The 18396-nt window shown below is 40.8% G+C and overlaps 1 protein-coding gene across 9 annotated transcripts in view; it reads right to left on the reverse strand.

Annotated features, from left to right (window-relative positions):
* Nucleotides 1-17871, reverse strand: part of ANKRD17 (ankyrin repeat domain 17) — a 142954-nt gene extending 125083 nt beyond the window's left edge. For all 9 annotated transcript variants that reach the window (XM_055137308.1, XM_055137310.1, XM_055137307.1 and 6 more), the window contains exon 1: nucleotides 17268-17871. In XM_055137308.1, the coding sequence (XP_054993283.1) occupies nucleotides 17268-17732 (465 nt within the window). In that variant the 5' untranslated portion in view covers nucleotides 17733-17871. The remainder of the gene's footprint in view (nucleotides 1-17267) is intronic.
* Nucleotides 17872-18396: the final 525 nt, after the last annotated feature.

The raw sequence follows: 18396 nt of genomic DNA on the forward strand, positions 1-18396 counted from the left end.
TAATTTATTTTTATTTTTATTAATTTTATTAAGAAACGTGTTAAGAAACAAGGCTGCTAAACCAATGGTCTTGCTAATCAAGAGACTTCATAAGAACATGAAATACAAAATTAATTCATGCATGGGGCACAAAAGCTGCAATATGAAGCTATTTTAATGTCTTGTCATAAAAGACCAAAAGATACAGTTATTAATAAGGCTCAAGTAGAACTTCACATACAGAAAGTTCGCCTAAATACTAAGTCACATTCACAACTTAAAACATATTAGTTCTTCGATCTTGACAAGAAACTTCAGATACTGGATACAGGAAATTGAACAAGAAAACTGAGTCCAGTGATGGATTTTTGGATTTTAGGATTTTTAGATAAGACGGTGGTACAAGTAGAGGCAATATAAGAATAAAAGGAGTAAAAAGAACAATCCATAAAGTAGTTATGTTTCTTGGTTTTTGGGTTTTAGGGTCATACTGGTTGGGGTGCTCAAAAGCAAACTCTGGCAATGGTCTGGATACTATATGCAGAATCAAACCGGGGTTAGCTGTATGCAAAAAAAAAAGCACCATACCTCCTATTCTCTCTCTCGTCTAGGAATGTTTTCAAGGACGTGAAACTTGAAAAGCAGCATGGCCAAACCCTAGCTCTGATACACTGCCATTTTATCTAGAACTACAGAATCATAAAAGCCTGTATAAGAGAAGCCAAAGAATGTTTTGCTTCACCACTCATAGAAAAGGAGATTAAAAATTAGGAAAAGGCAATACATTTCCATTACTCTTATTCTCCCTCCTTATCAACAGTTTGTTAAAGAACTATATTAATTTTTAACTCTGAAGAATTTAATAACATTTTACTTAAGTATTAAAGATTAAGTGATTCCAGAATAGTCCTAAAAATCATCTAATCCAAATTATCATTTCCATAATTCCACTTACTTTCCACCTAAAATGAATTAACCCATATGCATAATTACAGCTGTAGATTCCATTGGCAAACTATGAATCAATAAAATAAGAGGAATTAGGAAGAAAAATGAAAAGCTTTTCTAAATATCTTATCATTTTAAATTGTACTTTAAAAAAAATAGCCAAGTATTTCACTAGTCAGCAATACATTTTCACAACTCTGTTCTTCCTCATAACTCAATTTTAACTATATACATATAGAGATATATTAATACAAACACACATATATGGAAACACAGCACACAAATGTTTTCCCAAGTAGTATCTCATCTAACCCCTATTAAAAGAAAGTATTAAAGTATACCTTCTACCCTTGATGTGAGATTAAAAGATTCAGCTGTTTAAACTTAACAAACTATATTATTCTCATTTCACTTTTTGAAAACTTATTATAAGAGGTCATCTACAAGGTGATTTACTTTGACCCACTGATCCAAAATTAAAACTAAGAATATTATCCCATTTAACAGCAATTAGTTGCAGCAAATCTATAAAATTTACCTTAAGATCAATTTTTCCCAAGATGGGAATAGGAAAACATCAAGAAAGAACAGGCAAACACTAACTGATTATCCTCTTACAAAAGTCTATTTGGGAGCCCCAGGATGGAGGATTCATCTATACTAACCAATTCTTAAATGTTTCAGGACTCTAAGTACTTATCACAGCAATCTAGGCATCGAGAGATAGACAAAAATGGTCCTTGAAAGCTGAAATATGAGGCGCAGACCCTAAGACACTTTAGGACACACAAAACTAAAGTTTTAAAAATATGGCACCTGGGAGCCAGAGGCACAACACAGTGAGAAAGGGTGTTTGCCCTACATATGGCTCATCTGGGCGCCATCCCCGGCATCCCACATGGTCCCCAAAACCCACCAGAAATCATCCCTGAATGCAGAACCAGAGTATTCCCTGAATACAACCAGGTATGGACCAAACATAGAAATAATAAAATTAAGTTACGGCAACATTTCTTTGAAAAGGAAAACTATAAACAAGGCCAGGTACCCTCAGGTCTAGCACTTCTATCACTGAAATATATCATACCAAACCACACAAAGATACAGTTTAGACAGTGCTACACTAAAGGAAAATGGCTTTGGTATTAAATGACTCCAAATCCATTTGAAATATATATTAAAATCAATGAGCTAAGCTATAATGGAATGATATTACAAGAAACAAAAACATATGAGGCTAGAAAAATAGTACAAATATAAATAAGGCACTTGCTTAGCACTCGGTGAACCTGGGCTTGGTTCAAGACTCCATATGGTTCCCCAAACCCCAACAGAAGTGACTGTGAGCACAGAGAAAAGAGCAAGTCCTGGGCATCATAGGTGTAGAAAAGAGAAGAGAAAGGACGGGAAATGGGGAAGAGAGAGGGAGAGGAGGCAAAAGAAAGGGAAAAAGAAAGAGGAAACGGAAACTCATAAAATGTTAATCATGAGGTTCAAGACTTCACCTAATAGCGTATGAAACATTTAAGTCCAAAGGCAGCTAGTTACAACTACAAATATTACAAAAATCAGTAAGGACAGAACACTATTTTAGATATAGGTGCTGCTCTTGCTTTCTTTATAAAAGCACCTTTACCTCTTTAATACAAACTTTTAAGGGAAGGAAGGGAAAAAGTCAAGCCTGCATTAAAAGCTTAGGATAGAAAGAAAACACTATTACAAATGACCATTGCTACATTAAATGAAAAATAATAGGAAATTACTTTACCATAAAATATTTTACAATGTTAATCACTTATAAAATAACACAGAAATATGCTTAACCTGCACAACACAATCTGCACAACTAATTTTGTTGTGCAGGTAAGTGTGGCCATAAAACAAATAACAACAACAAAAATAAAGGTCCTACTTCCCTCTATAAACCAATTATGTCGGGAAATTAAGTGTAAAAATTAAGAGGTAAAATTACCAATAGGTGGATGCAACCAAAATGTTCATCAATGATTAAACAAAATGTAAAACATGCATAGCACTGTGGTCCCGTTGTTCATTGATTTGCTCGAGTGGGCACCAGTGAGACTTGGATAGAAGAGCGGGTAGGATGTTTGCCTTGTATGCAGCCGATGCAGGTTCGAGTCCTCTGCCCCTCAGAGAGCCTGACAAGTTACCGAGAATATCCCGCCCACACAGCAGCGTCTGTCAAGCTACCCGTGGCGTATTCGATATGCCAAAAACAGTAACAGTAAAATACGCGTAAATGGGAATATTCTTTAAAAAGGCAATTCTGTCACAGCCGCATGCAAAATCCTTATATACATTATTCTAAGTAAAACTTCAGTTGAAAAAAAAATTACTGTACAATTCCACTTACATGAATTACCTATATAATCAAATTCTTAGAAACATGAAGGGGAGGTAGTTTATTGACAGGAGGTAGCAATGGAAAGTTTAATGGGTGGCTTTGGTTTTGCAAGATAAAAAATTTCTAGAAATATGATGTAAATATACTTAGCACTGTAGCACTACAGCACTGTCGTCCCGTTGTTCATCAATTTGCCCGAGCGGGCACCAGTAACATCTCATTGTGGGACTTGTTACTGTTGTTGGCATATCGAATATGCCACGGGTAGCTTGCCAGGCTCTGCTGTGTGGGCAGGATACTCTCGATAGCTTGCTGGGCTCTCCAAGAGGGACGGAAGAATAGAACCCGGGTCAGCCACGTTTAAGAAAACTGCCCTTACCCACTGTGCTATCAATCCAGAATATACTTAAAACTACTTAAATTGTCCACTTAAACAGTTAAAACAGCATTTTTCTGTCTGTGTTAACAACTTTTTAATTACAAGAAATAGGAACCTAAAAAATTTAAGCCACTCAAAAGCTTTACAAAACTTACAAAGAAAACCACCATGCTCTTGCTCAAATTTCTTTCTAACATCTCAGTCACTCGTACCATACAGTTAAAAATACAATATACTAGATTTAGAAAGATTATATATAAATTGAATATTTTTACTAGACAAGAATGTTAAGGGTATGAAGATAGAGGGAAAACCATCGAATATCAGCACAGGACTTTTTAGCTGGCCACAATGGGGGCTAAAACACCCCTCAGAGATAGTTCATAAACAACAGCCAGAATGTAGAAAAACTCAGAACACTAATAAGTCCTAAGAATTCAGTCCCACAACCTATAAGCACCAACTGGGACTCACCAAGGTCTCTAACCACCACCCTAACACCCCACCCCCCTGGCATCCCCAGTCCAACCATAATGAAAGACCCTGAAATGCATCCTCAGATCCCTGAGCCCTGTCTGGCTCATCCTGCTTTACAGAGTGTACTTTTTACTTACAAATAAACTTTCTCTGCTTTACTTTTTTATCTCCTATATGTAGCTTAAATTGTTGCTGGCAATACTAAAAGCCTGGATAAATTTCCCATGGGCAACACTACTAGTCCCCTTCAAAGGGTTAAGCAATGGACAGTCCACCTCAATATTTAACACCAATAAAACTTGGCCATAGACCAGTAAGGTCTTCTATTTCTGACCTCCATTCGCAAGTCACCCAATTACAGTAAAAAAACAAGGGGGAGAAGGGGGGCAGAGGAGTTTCTTCCAACAATCCAAACAAGAATATCAAAGTTGAAGGATATACTATAAAAAGAAATAAGAGAGAAAAACATTCTAAAACTGAAAGGGATATAAAAGGAAGCTAGAGAATAAGGAGTCATACAAAGATAAGAGAGAAAGGATAAGCAAAGAGTCATACAATGCCATTTATTATTAGGAGTTTTGGTTTTATTCTAAGAGCAAGAAAAAGTCATTCACATTTCAGAAAGATAAGCCTATTGCATAAAAAAGAAATGAAAAAGGAAGTGAACTGAATTGAAGAACTAGAGGACTAATATAAGTCCAAATAAGATAATACCTGGGTTTTATATGTATTAAGACATATATATATGTGAATGGAAATTACACAAATGCAAAGGAACAGCAAGTTTTAAGATCTATTTTGGAGATCTTACTTCCAATATCATTTCCCTTCCCCCTCCCTCTTCTGCCTCACCCTTTTAGCAACAGAAACACTCTTTCCTTGGTAAATCATCCGGAGACTCAAGTTAGAATGATGTCTCCTAATCTATTAAGGGTTACACCCCACCTCTGAATCGAGGTTTCTTAAATTTTTCCACTCACGAGCCCATTCTACCTGAGAAATACAACAAGAGTGAGCACTGTCAGAAACACCTTGAATTTATAACATGTTTGACTGGGAATTGAGAAACTACATCAGGTAAGATGCTTGCCTTACATACAGCTGACCCAGGTCTAATATCTGATACCCAAGATTATCACTCCCAAGAACCTCCTGGAGTGATCCCTGAGCACAGAGCCAGGGATAAGAGTAAGTTCTGAGCACCTTCAGTTGTAGCCCTGAAACAAACAAACAAAAAAAACTCACTATTGTCAAAATTTCCAAGACCCTCACATTCAGCTTTTTTTCCATCAATGACAGGCGCTAGTTCAGAAATGGATACATGCCCCAACAAGCAAGGCCAAAAAGTTTATTTTAGCAAGGAATAACTTTTTCATGTATTGCTGCATAAGAACAAATAATCCTAGAATTATACCAGTGTGCCCTGTTAATATTTCCAATATTCATTCCCTCTTTTATTTAACAAAACATTTGTCCCCATGTTTAACCTGAGTCTATTGCCAGAGTGTAAGAATGGGATCCTAAGGTATGAAAATATCACTAATTTCCTCTTTTTATAAGGACACTTGGTCAGAGTGGACTAGGGCCTACCACATGACCTGACTAAACTTTAATCATCTTTTAAAAGGCCCTATCTCTACATAGTCACATTCTGAGAGAATGAGGATTAAGACTTCAACATAAATGGGTGGGGTGGGGGAAGGACAACACAATTTTTAGCCCTCAACTGGCTAAACGGTGAACATAACGTTAGTGAGCCAGAGTAGACCTTGAAGAGGAAGTCAACCATCCTCTGTGCTGACCAATAAAATTTTCTGTGATGATTGAAATTCTATTATTATCTACACTCTCAATACAGCAGTCATTAGCTATATGACCAAAAAACATCCAGATCCTCTATCTTAAGAGCTACATTTCACGTAATCAATAGGCATAAATCAGCTAGTAGTTACCATCTTGTATACCACAGTTTAGTGGACAGTTTGATTAAAAAACAGAATCTAGACATGACCTAAAGAATTACTCTCAAAGTATCATATAATGGCCACCTATACTTGGGGTCCCTTTATTCAAATACTCATCCTATACCTTACTTAATAAAAGAGGACTGCTACCATAACAAAATAAAAATCACAAAACACATATACCTCAGACTCTAGAACAGCAACTATTGTTATAAAGTATAAAACCATTTCTTAAAATTCCTTGCCTTCGATAATGAAAAGGGCAATTCAATTCTGTAGCCGAATAACTCAGAATACCGGTGTGTTCTGGCTACCGAGAGATTGAGTATAAAGAAAAAATTAAAAATAAAGCCTGGTGAGAAAGATAATGCAGACGTTAGGGCGCTCGCCTTGCACGCAGCTGCCCCTAAAGATCAATGCAGATCTTCAGCATAATCCACACATTTGAACTTGTTTAGCAGGCGGTTCCGACAATAATATAATTCCTGGTAATAAATCCCTTACCACATACATACCTATCAATCACATATAAATCATCTCCTTGTTCTACTTCTCTGGTTAGCCCTGAAGGATACAACACCTAGCCTATTATATCAGATGCTTTGAGGTCTACAGATGACACACAGGAAGAGAAGTAGTGGTAGCACAAAGAGCAGTAAATCAAAAAATGATCAAATCTAAAAAATTTTTGACTAAAAGAGACCAACAGGGGCTGAAGCGAAAGCACAGCAGGCAGGGTACGCAGTCAACCTGGGTTCGATTCGCAGCATCCCATAAGGTCCCCCGAGCACTGACTGCCAGGAGTAATTCCTGAGTGCATGAGCCAGGGTAAGCCCTGTGCATCGCAGTGTGTGACCCCAAAAGCCCCCCCCCAAAAAAAAAGACCGGCAATTTAGGAAGCATGATAGAAAGCTATTCAATTTCCTTAATGAACACCAAATTATGTTACCCATTTATTTTAAAAAAATGAACTTTAAACTAAAATCTGTATTAATATGCAATCATTAAGTCTGTACCTACCCACAGCTTCTAAATCTATATCAAATCATAGAGAGCTACAAAAGTAGTTCCCAAGACATGTCATATTAATAGGTCCCTACTGCTTCAACTGGTGGAAAAGGATGAACCACTTAAGAAGAAATCCACAGCTGAAGCAGCAATATGTGGGCAAGGTGCTTGCCTAGCATACAGTTGACCCTTGACATCCCACATGGTCTCCTGAATAACCCCAGGAGTAATTCTTGAGTGCAGAGCCAGACAGCCAGACGTAACCACTGAACATCACCAGGTGTGACACACACCCCCAAAAAGGAGAAGAAATACAAGGACACACACAAGCTAAAGGAATATTCCTCCCACAGAGTAAAGTACTAGCTTAACCAAAGAATCAACTTAATTGTCAGAGCAGAGGACAACGAGTACTGTTTCTTATTCTTTCAATTCTCCAAAGCTTTCATTATGATTATCCCATTTTTATTCATCCCAGCACAGTGACTGGGCAAGAGAGAAATATATATATAATATGATATACATTATTTTATAGAACACTGGACTGAATTAAAATTAAAGATATAAAGTAGATAACCACCATTCTGAGCTACAATGGACACAACAGGAGCCATTTTAGATTCATTCTCAAGGAAGAATGATTATATGCTGGAAGAAAGGTTTGTAGAAATGTTAGTCAAAAGGTTCCTGCCCTAATACAATAACAATAAACTGGAGATAAAACTAGAGACCAGCAGGCCAGGAAGAGGGTAAAGTGTTTTCCTTGCAGGTCAACCCTCCCTGTTTCAATCCCCAGCACTGCATCTGGTCCCCGGGATACTGCCAGAAGTGGTCTCTGAGCACAGAACCAGGAGTTAGCCCTGTATAGCACCAGGTGTGCCACGCCCACTCCCCTGCCCCTAAAAAGAACAAAAGATCAGAGCACAAATGAGATGGCTCAAAAAGTTACAATGCTTGTTTAGCACGCAGAAAACCAAAGCTAGATACCCATCAGAAACACAATCCCCAAGCACTACCAGGAGTGAACACCAAGCAGGGGCTTGTGAATAATGATATAAACTACTTTTATTTGTGGACTGTCACTGTCACTGTCTTTGTCATCCCGTTGCTCATCGATTTGCTCAAGCAGGCACCAGTAACATCTCCATTGTGAGACTTGTTACTATTTTTGGCATACTGAATACACCACAGGTAGCCTGCCAGTCTCTGCCGTGCGGGCGAGATACTCTTTGTAGCTTGCCAGTCTCTCTGAAAAGGGCAGAGGAATCGAACCCGGGTCGGCTGTGTGCAAGGCAAATGCCCTACCCACTGTGCTATCGCTCCAGCGATATGGGCTACTTCCATAAATTTGGCATATCTCATCTGTACTTTCAAAATTCGCAAGAAATGAAAATGAGTTTACTCATTTATAAAACTAAAAAACATCATGTATGGAGAGATGTTGGAACACTGATTAAAATCCAACCACTAACAACTTTATAATGTGTATCTCACGGTTATTCAATAAAAAAAATTTTAAAAAAAACATGCAATATAGCCACCACTTTCAAACATATTGACTCCGAATAGTTAGTTCCATTAACAAACAGTAAGAATATAATTAAGTATAATGTACAGACTCTTCTAGTCTCCCACTTCATTTTCGTATCCCTCTCTGGAGCCTCTAGTTTTAGTCACAGGCCCAGATATTTGAAAATGCTGGGAAAAGCCACAGGTTTCATAAGCACTGACTGGGACACACCCAAAATAATAAAACTCAAAATTTTAATTCTGGGCCAAAGGAAAGTAAAAGAATGATGGTGCTTGCATATCACTGATCCTAGCTCAATCTCTGGTACCACATGGTCCCCCTAGCACTACCAAGCATGACCCCTGGGCACAGAGCCAAGAGTAGCCAGAGGACTGCCAGATGTGACACCAAAACCCTCAAATTAACATTTATCATTCAAGTTATCCCAATACCTTAACTTAACACGCTGAACTTTGGACAGTCACCACGCCCCCACCCCCCCAAAAAAATTTTACCCAGGACTCATAAAAACCTATTAAATACTGCTCTTTTTGTTTCTTCTTCTCACTGCCCCACACCGACCCCTATAAAAAAACTTTTCAATTTAGTCAACAGTTCTGTGGACCATTCTCATCAGCACAATTCACTTTACATGCATACTTCAAGAGATTGTCTATCATTTATCAAATTTTTCAGTCACTATATTAATATTGGCTCCAAGTTTTAATGTATTCCGATCTTTACATTCCTTTCTACTTGAACTACTTTATCTTCAATCTTATTGAGGTAAACTTTACAAAAGAAAAAAAAATCCTTTAAAAAAAAAATCAAGTACTGTTTACAAGTTCTGTAAGATAACAAGAAACTCTTAAGTTTGCTTCCAATAATCAGGTCAAATAATTTTACTGTATTATTAGAGAAAATAAGAATCTATTATGTCCCTTTCTTGCAATTAAAACCTCAGATTACAACTCATAGTAAGATGACAGCTAAATTGTTTCACTTCCCCTCTGGATAAGAATTATTTCTGAAGGGGGAAGAAAAAAGTTCAATTAAGAAATATAGGGGCATAGTGATAGTACAGCAGGTAAGGCATTTGCCTTGCATGCGTTGACCCGGGTCTGATCCCCAGCATTCCACATGTTCCCTCGAGCACCACCAAGATTAATTCCTGAGTTAGGAGTTAGCAAAGCCAGGAGTAAGCAGACACCGGAGTAACCCTTTAGCATCTCCAGGTGTGACACAAAAAGGCCTCCCCCACCTCCAAAAAAAAGGAAAGAGTGATTGTTAGTGGGTTGTTAGTAAATAATCTACTAGATAATGATCTAGGAACTGAAAGGATATTTGTATTTCTTCATCACTTATAAGCCCCTAAAGACCAATTTCCAAAAGCTGTTGGTACCCCCTTATTGGTCCCAGCAAAAAGATAAACGGAATAAGCAGGTACTACTTCACATTATCATTATGAAGTAAAAATCCCTTTTTCCCCATAGTAAGATATGAAAATTAGAGCCAGAGAAATAGTACAGGGGTTAAGACATTGGTCCTGCATGTGGTAGACCCCAGATGATCCCCAGCACCACCTATGGTCCCCTGAGTGCTTCCAAGAGCAACTCCCAGCACAGAGCCAGGAGTAGCCCAGAGCATCATTAAGCATGGCCCAAACTCCTTCCTCCCATCCCACCCCTCCAAAAAAAGAGTTTCGAAAAAAACATTCACATTTACTAAATCACTAAATTATCATCAAAATATTATCATAAATGCAAACTGCCTTGAGGATCTAGTATTTGAATGCTATAACTGAACTACAACAGAAGCAACTAATGAGTAGTCTAATGAATTCCTAAATATGTTGCTTTGATGATTATTCAACAATGAAAAACTCTCACAGCACCAACTCCAATTAAGTGTTAAAGAAAGCTAGCCTAAACTGATAGGCCAATTAAATTCTTACACGGGTACACTACAATAAACACAATCAAGCCCTGTTACTTTAAGACCTGAAGTCACAAATACTTAAAGAGTATGCAGTTAAATAAACATTTTTAAAGTATTCTTACTTCAGAATTAAGACCTCGAGAAAACCTATCAGAGGGAAGAAAGATACTTTGCTTATATAATTTGGGGTGACAACTATACTCAACCCACCATTTTTAATTAGAAATAGTAGGTAGAATATGATAAAAGTGGAAGTGGTAGCTACTGAGGGGTAACAATCACATCTTTCCACCACATTTTTGTTAAGAATCTGACAGTCCATAGTAGCACTGTAGTCCCATTGTTCATCGATTTGCTCAAGCGGGCACCAGTAACGTCTCTTTGTGAGACTTGTTACTGTTTTTGGCATATCGAATACGCCACGGGTAGCTTGCCAGGCTTTGCCGTGCAAGCAGGATACTCTCAGTAGCTTGCTGGGTTCTCCGAGAGGGACGGAGGAATCGAACCCAGGTCAGCCGTATGCAAGGAAAATGCCCTTCTGTGCTATCGCTCCAGTCTGAGAGTCCATAGTAGACAATGAAAATAAACTCATCAATTAATAGGTTAGATTTCAGGATTTAAGAGTACAACTTCAAAAAAAAAAAAAAGGTAACCAGAAATAGTGGGTGGAATACAGCCATGACCCCAATTTATACATTACACATACACAAGTGCACACACACATGCTTATCTTTTCTCTTTTATCTTTTACTTGTAAAGGGTTAGTTAGTCTGCCAGCAAAAACATTATCTGAATCTCCTACTTTCCAAATAGGCCTTTTTCATGACTACACTATCTCAGAAGCAGCTTCCCAATTCTACACAACCCATATACATACCCTCCTAATAACGTCCCATTACCACTACAAAAAGTTCAAACTTACAAAGTAAAGAGAGAAGAATCTGGCCAGAGACCTAAAAATCAAATGAAAGTTTTGATACATAACTATGGAGCTAGGAGGAAAAACAAAATCTAGCATTTAATATCAGCATATTCAGGGCTAGAGAGATTATAAGTCAAGGTACATGCTAATTCCATTTCAAAATCTTGTTACCACAAACATTTCTGTAAGTACCATAGGTGTCACTCCTGAACACAGAACCACGTGTAGCCCGAGTATCTTGGCTGTGGCAAAAAAACAAAACAAACAAACAAACAAAAAAAAACAGGCTGACCTCATGGCACAACAGTAGCATAGTTTTTGTTTTTAATGGGATGCTGGGGATCGAACCCAGGTCCTCGAGCACCGCCAGGAGTAATTCCTGAGTTAGGAATTAGCAGAGCCAGGAAATGTGAAACTAAAGAAACGATGTGTTTCTGTAATATTTTTCTCTCTCTCATTTTAAACCTCCTTCTTTTATGTTTATAAACAAAGTCTCTCAGGAGACGCATCTTTTCAAAAGTGAGTAAGTCAATCCTAACTTCCTGGCTCCACTTGTCTAAAATTTCTTCAGTAGGTATGTATGCCTTGCTACTAATAAAAAAAATTTACTAATCAACTCCTACTGTCCTTACACTTTGGGCATCTTTATAAAAGTGGTAACAAGCAAGTTTTCCCCCCCTTCCAAGTCTGCTTCAGCAAACACTAATGTTAATTACATTTTAAAATACACTCAATGTTTTTTAATTTTTTTTAATTGAATCACTGTGAGATAGAGCATTACAAAGCTGTTCCATGATTGGCTTTCTATCTTACAATGTTCCAACACCCATCCCTCCACCACTGCAATTTCCCAGCATCAGTGTCCCCGGTTTCCCTCCCACCCCTTCAAGTTACTCCCCACCCCAGCCTGTCTCTCCCTCTCTTACTCTCTCATTTTGGGCATTATGGTTAACAATACAGAAAGATTATCATGTAAATCCCTTTACCTACTTTCAGCACTGAATTCTTGTCCAGAGTGATCACTTCCCAAAAAGTTGTCAAAATGGACCTCCTCTGTCTTAACTACCCTCCACCCCCCACCTTTGTGCCATCAGGAAGTTGTACTCAAATTATATAAGAGGAGTATGTGAATGAGTAGGCTTTGTATCAGTCGTAAGTTAAGTCTTGCTCTGACACTTATTAGCAATATGACCCTGAAGTTACCCAAAATCCTTGTATGTCAGAATCTTTACTCTAAATTAAGTATTAATAGGACTATATTCACCCAACATTTGTATACTTCTGAAGCTTTACATTTATCCACTTAATCTCACTCTCACCTATAAATTGACTTGTTTGTTTTGGGTCACAGGAGGCAGTACTAGGGTCCTCCTGGTGGTGCTTCGCAAGCACGGTGCTGGCATCGATCTGGACCCCAACATACAAACAGTGCCCTCCAGTCTTCTGTGCTACCTCCCTGGCCCTTCACTTTTAATCTCCCCCAATCTTTATTTAATAATTGGTGCATTTGTAAATCAATTTGTCTTCAGTTTACTTATCATTTTTAACAAAATGCCTAGTGTATAGAGAATCTCTAATGATTTACTGAGTAAGAAATCAACTATAATAAAACTTCATAGATTTATGGTAAAAATAGGGATACATGAAAACTCTAATAACTCAATTCTAATAGTGATGCAAGAAGGATGTTTAACATCATTTACATATGAAGCAGAGAACAGTAAATTACTTGCTAAGACCAATGAAGTTCCAGTACATGCTTTCAACCACTGAGACTTGGACACATAAGGTACTGAATTCGAATAGCTTTTATTAGATTTTTTTTAATTCTAGAAAGCTTATTGTACTTATCAAGGATTAACAACCAATGTCCACTAATTTAACTAACTTCCTCTAATACTAATGTAAAATCACCACAATCATCATCAAGAGAACTAAAAGATTATGAAATTCAAATGTCGGTCAATCTGCACTCTGGATTCAAGGAAAAATAACTGCTCCTTTTGGTTTCCTAAACGAACTCCTTAGTTGCTATCCACTGAAAAAAAATTACTCTAAATTTATCAAGTCCTGTGCTTAAATAGAATAGGAAATATGGCTTACTAAAAAAATAAAAAATAAAAAAAAAAACCCAAGGGACCAGAGAGATCACATTAGTTAAGGAGCTTGCCTTGAATGGAGCCTGACCCCGGCTCCATCCCCCATCACAGGTATCCCCCAGGTCAGCCAGCAGTGATCCCTGAGCAGAGTCAGGTGTGGCCCAAACAACAGAGAACAGAAAGGAAGTTTCACAGTTTACTTAACTTCTAGTTTCAAAACACAACATCACTTTAGAAATAAAGTGGGGAACAAATAAGTTTCTTTGAATTAATGTTGAATTCTAGCATTAAAACAAAGGAACATAGATGATATTTTTCAATTTCAAAGTAAAAACAACATAAAAAGATCCAGAAGTGTGAAACTAAAAAGGTATTTCTGTAGTATTTTTTCTTTCATTTCAACCCTCCTTCCTATAAACAGATTCTCTCTGGGGATGCATATCTTTTCAAAAGTGAGTAACTCAATCCTAATTTATTTACAGGATCCACTTATTAAAATGTTTAAATGTCTTCATTAGGTTTGCCTTCAGTGACCAATAAAAAAGATTTTCTAATCAACTCCTACTGTCTTTACATTTTATGCATTTTAATAAAATATTAATATAAATAACCTTTAATAGCAAGTTTTTTCCCTTCCAATTCTGCTTCAGCAAATACTGTCAATTACATTTTAAAATATGTTCAATTGAATTTAATGTTATTTGTTTTTAAAATGAAAAATTTCTTGTGGTAAACAAGTAAGGAACTATAAATTTGGTCCACTAACTTCAAAGAGTATCATAAATTTTATGTCATGAAATATATTCCTACTTTCAGCATCAGTCACCACAAAAAAACAATGAAATTAGGCATTTTTAATTTCTAATCTACTGTTGTTCTGTGTCAAACGAGAGAAAGAACTCTTGGTTCTTTTGTTTCCAGGTTTATTCAGTTAGGTAAATTATCTAAAACATGATTATATTATTCTCAATTACAATAGAAATTCAATTCTTAGTGACTCATTATTTTTTAAAAAATTAAGATTCTTTCTTCATCAAATACAAGTTTTCCAATTGAAAAACCTTTCCACTTTTCCTCTTAACAGATATAAAGTCAATTCAGCTAGCACTTCTTTATAACAAATCTGTAGATTGTTACAACTTTCCTTCATTTACTGAAGTTAAATACCCCAAAACTGAAATCACCTACCCTTTGTTAAGCTCCTCATGATTTTTATTGGAAGGTTAATCTCAAGGATCATGTCATCCACTTTTTTACTGTGTAGTCAATTAACAATGAATTAGAAAAGAACTTAAATGGCACTTCATGGAAATGACAAGATTTCCCAGCTCTATGAAGTTCAACAAGTTGATATGCAATAAAATGGGAAAACATTGTCAACTCACCCATTTAACTTACAGAGCACAGTGAATGTTTACCTATTTAGGCAAGGACGTAGGCAGCTGGAGATATGCCATACTCTTATCTGTTCATTCCATCACTGTATATTTGAACAGATTTATTTTTAATGATAACATTTTTCTTACACTTATTTCTTATACCTATCTTCAAAACAAATGTCAAAACTTTTGTTTGCACCACTGTGCACATTAAAGAACACTTCTCTAAAGCAAACATACTACGCTATTTTACAAGAAAAACCTGACTTAAAAAATGTACTCATTTACAAACTACTCTATATAATTTAAGGAATTAATAAGAGTTTTACTTACTAAGTCAAAACTCAATGGACAAAACTACCTACGCATGTGTTCTACAGCTTGACATTATAGTGTGTACTGCACTCAATTACTGTGACTCTCCCAAAGCAGAGCTTTTTATCCAACATCTTAAAATCTTAAATTGGGGTTCTCTTTTGCCTACATGACTGTATCACCATGCAATTTATTACTTTTTCACACAGGTAAGGGATACAGAAGAAAATACAGTCAAGGATTGGAACTAAATCATTAAAGAATTTCTGATTTACACCTTTGCTAATTGCCACAACCAGTTTATATCTAGACCGTGTTTTCCTGGTTTTTTGAGTAAAAAGGTTGAACCAGATTATCTCTAAAATGTTACTCATCTATGCAACCAATCAGAATAGAATGGTCCTAAATCCATAGTATATTTTACAGGGGAATAAAAAGATTCTGTCACATCCTTTCTTTCATTGTTTGTATGCCGCATGAACACTATGCTAAAACATCCAACTAGGTCAATACAAAATCTACGAATACATCCTTCCCTTAGAATTCAATAGGCTAAGTAGAATGGCAGGAAGCATCCAGAATTTTTGGTACTTGAATTATTACATCTTACCTACATAGAGGACTAATTTGAAGTAAGCAAGTCTGACCCCTACTAAAAGACAAGTGTCTACCTCTCTTAAGGGCTTTAAATCTGTATAGATAGAAACTGATATGCAATAATATAAATTAAAACAAAACACCAGCTCTGCACCAAGTTAAGCAATGTCTGTGGAAGAAAATAAATGGCAAATGGTACTTCTTGTTCTCTCATAACTAAATGTCTAATCAGCCTTTAAAATTGCTTTCCTTCTGCCTCCTGTTACCATTTCTTCCCTCCAATCAAGATTTTCCAAGCTTCCATACGAGGGAGTGAGCAGGGAGTTACAAAGAGCTAGTAACTAGTAGGGCTCATTTCTTACTTTGTTGTCAGTATGGTATGTTTTACTGAGCTTTGGGGTTCTATGGTCTTCTTTGAAGAAAAAGGTCCTGCAACGCCGCCTGTCTGTGGACCCGGGAAAAATCATAAACAGTTATTATGAAACCAGATCACTAGGACAAACCAAGAGGCCTTCCTATTCCAACTCACCACAACTAAGCCTAGCTCCGAAGCAGACTGTTTTAACTCCTCCGTATTACCGGGGAGGGGGGGGAACAACGGGGCCCACTTTTACTCTTCCTAAGAAGGGGCTTTCGAAAATGCCGTCTAGGACCCGGAAGGGCCAAACCGAGCTGCAACTCCTGAATTAATAGCCAGAAACCGATCGGAAAGAGCCGATCGGTTCCACTGAAAATCCTTGCGTGATCGAGGAAGTGAAAGAGGCTACTTAAGCGGCCACGATAGTCATGAAAAGAACCTGCAGCGGAACGGGATGGAAAAGTACAGCTTCTCACGTGTCCCGCACACACCCGAACACTGCGTGCGCCCCGCGCCCAGCACAAAGCCTACCTCCCCCCCACCCTGCGCCCCCAAGACACAGCTCCTCTTTAACTCACCATCTGGGGGCACGGACCCACCTCCTACTGCTCCCCCAGGAGACTCGCCGGCCTATTAGTTCACCCCGTCCGATTTGTCCGCCGCCGGGGCCTCGGGGAATAAGCGGGCCCTGCTGGCCCCAGAGCGACCCGCCGCGGGTGCACACGGAGCGGCCAACTCGCGCCTCCGCTCCCAGCGCGGCCGAGCGGCCCGGGGTAACGTGCTGCTCCCCCCCACTCCGTGCACTCGGCGATCCTCCACCCCCACGTGTCAGCCACCCTCCCCCCACGGCCCACGGCCGCGGACCCGGGAAGGGGGCAGCGGCACTCGCGGGGTGGCGTGGGGAGGGGGGGCGCAGGAGGAAGAGGAGGAGGAGGGCCAGATCGGCCCCGCCGCAAGTCCCCTCCCACCCCCCGGCCCCTTCCCTTTCCAGGCCCTTCCACCCTCCCGCCCCGAGAAGCAGGCCCTTGCCTCAGAAACCTCTTCTTCCTCGTCGTCGTCGTCCTCCTCTTCCTCGCTGTTGTTGCTACTGGTGCCGCCGCCGCCGCCGCCGCCTGCACCGCCGCCGCCTGCGCCGCCGCCGCCGCCGCTGTTGTCGCTGTCGCTGCTGCTTTCGCTGCTGCTGGGGGGTCGGCAAGTCCGGTTCCGCTTGGCCTTGTGGGGTGGCTGCTGCGGTGGCTTCTTCTTCAAGAGCAGGTCGCACACTCGCACCATTCCACGCGGGGAGGAGGCCGAGCGAGCCTCGCCGCCGCCAACGCAGCCGCCGACCTCCTCCTCCTCCGCCGCCGCCGCCGCTGCCGCCGCCGCCGCCGCCACGGGGGGGCCAGTCGCCGCCGCCGCCGCCGCCGCCGCCGCCGCCGGGGGGCTCCCTTCTCCCTCAGCAGCCGCCGCCGCCGCTGCCGCCGCCGCCGCCGCCGGAACCGTCGCCTTCTCCATCCCCGGGGAAGAGGGAGGGCGCGGACGGGGGAGGGGCGTGGGGGCTACGCTCTACCGCGACTTCGGCCGCACCGGGGCCGACACAGCGCTCGGGGCCGCCTCCGCCGCCACCGCCTCGGTCACCTCTACTGCCGCCGCCGCCGCCGCCGCTCCGCCAGCTCTCACCTCGTCTCGCGATACTAAGGGCGGGGAGCCCGGCGCGGGGAGGGAGGGAGGGAGCGGGAGGAAGCCGGGGGGTGGGGGGAGGCGTCGTGGCGGAGCCCGGGCGGCGGGCGTCCCGGAGGAGGAGCGGCCCCGACGGGGGCGCCTGGACGAGGCGGGGGAGGGAGGGGGCCTGGGGCGACTTCCCCAGCGCGGCGCAGCCGGGGAGCCCGGAGGCTGCAGGAGCGCCCGCGTGCCTGCTCTCGCCCCGCTCTCGGCCCCGCGCGCGGCCCCGCGGCCCTCCCTTCTCCCTTCCTCGCCCGAGCCGAGAACGCAGCCGCCGGCGGAAGTGCGGGTGACGCCATCAGCCGGCGCCGGAGCGGACGCGCGCGCGGGGGGCCGCGGGAGCCGACACGGGGCTCGGGCCGGGTTCCGGGCGCTGCGCGGGCCGGCGGCGGCGGCGGCGTTGGCGGCGCGGGCTCCGGGGGTTGGGGGGGCCCGCCCCGGCACTGCTGGACGGCGC

This window comes from Sorex araneus, chromosome 5 (assembly GCF_027595985.1).
Source record: "Sorex araneus isolate mSorAra2 chromosome 5, mSorAra2.pri, whole genome shotgun sequence".
Taxonomy (NCBI): domain Eukaryota; kingdom Metazoa; phylum Chordata; class Mammalia; order Eulipotyphla; family Soricidae; genus Sorex; species Sorex araneus.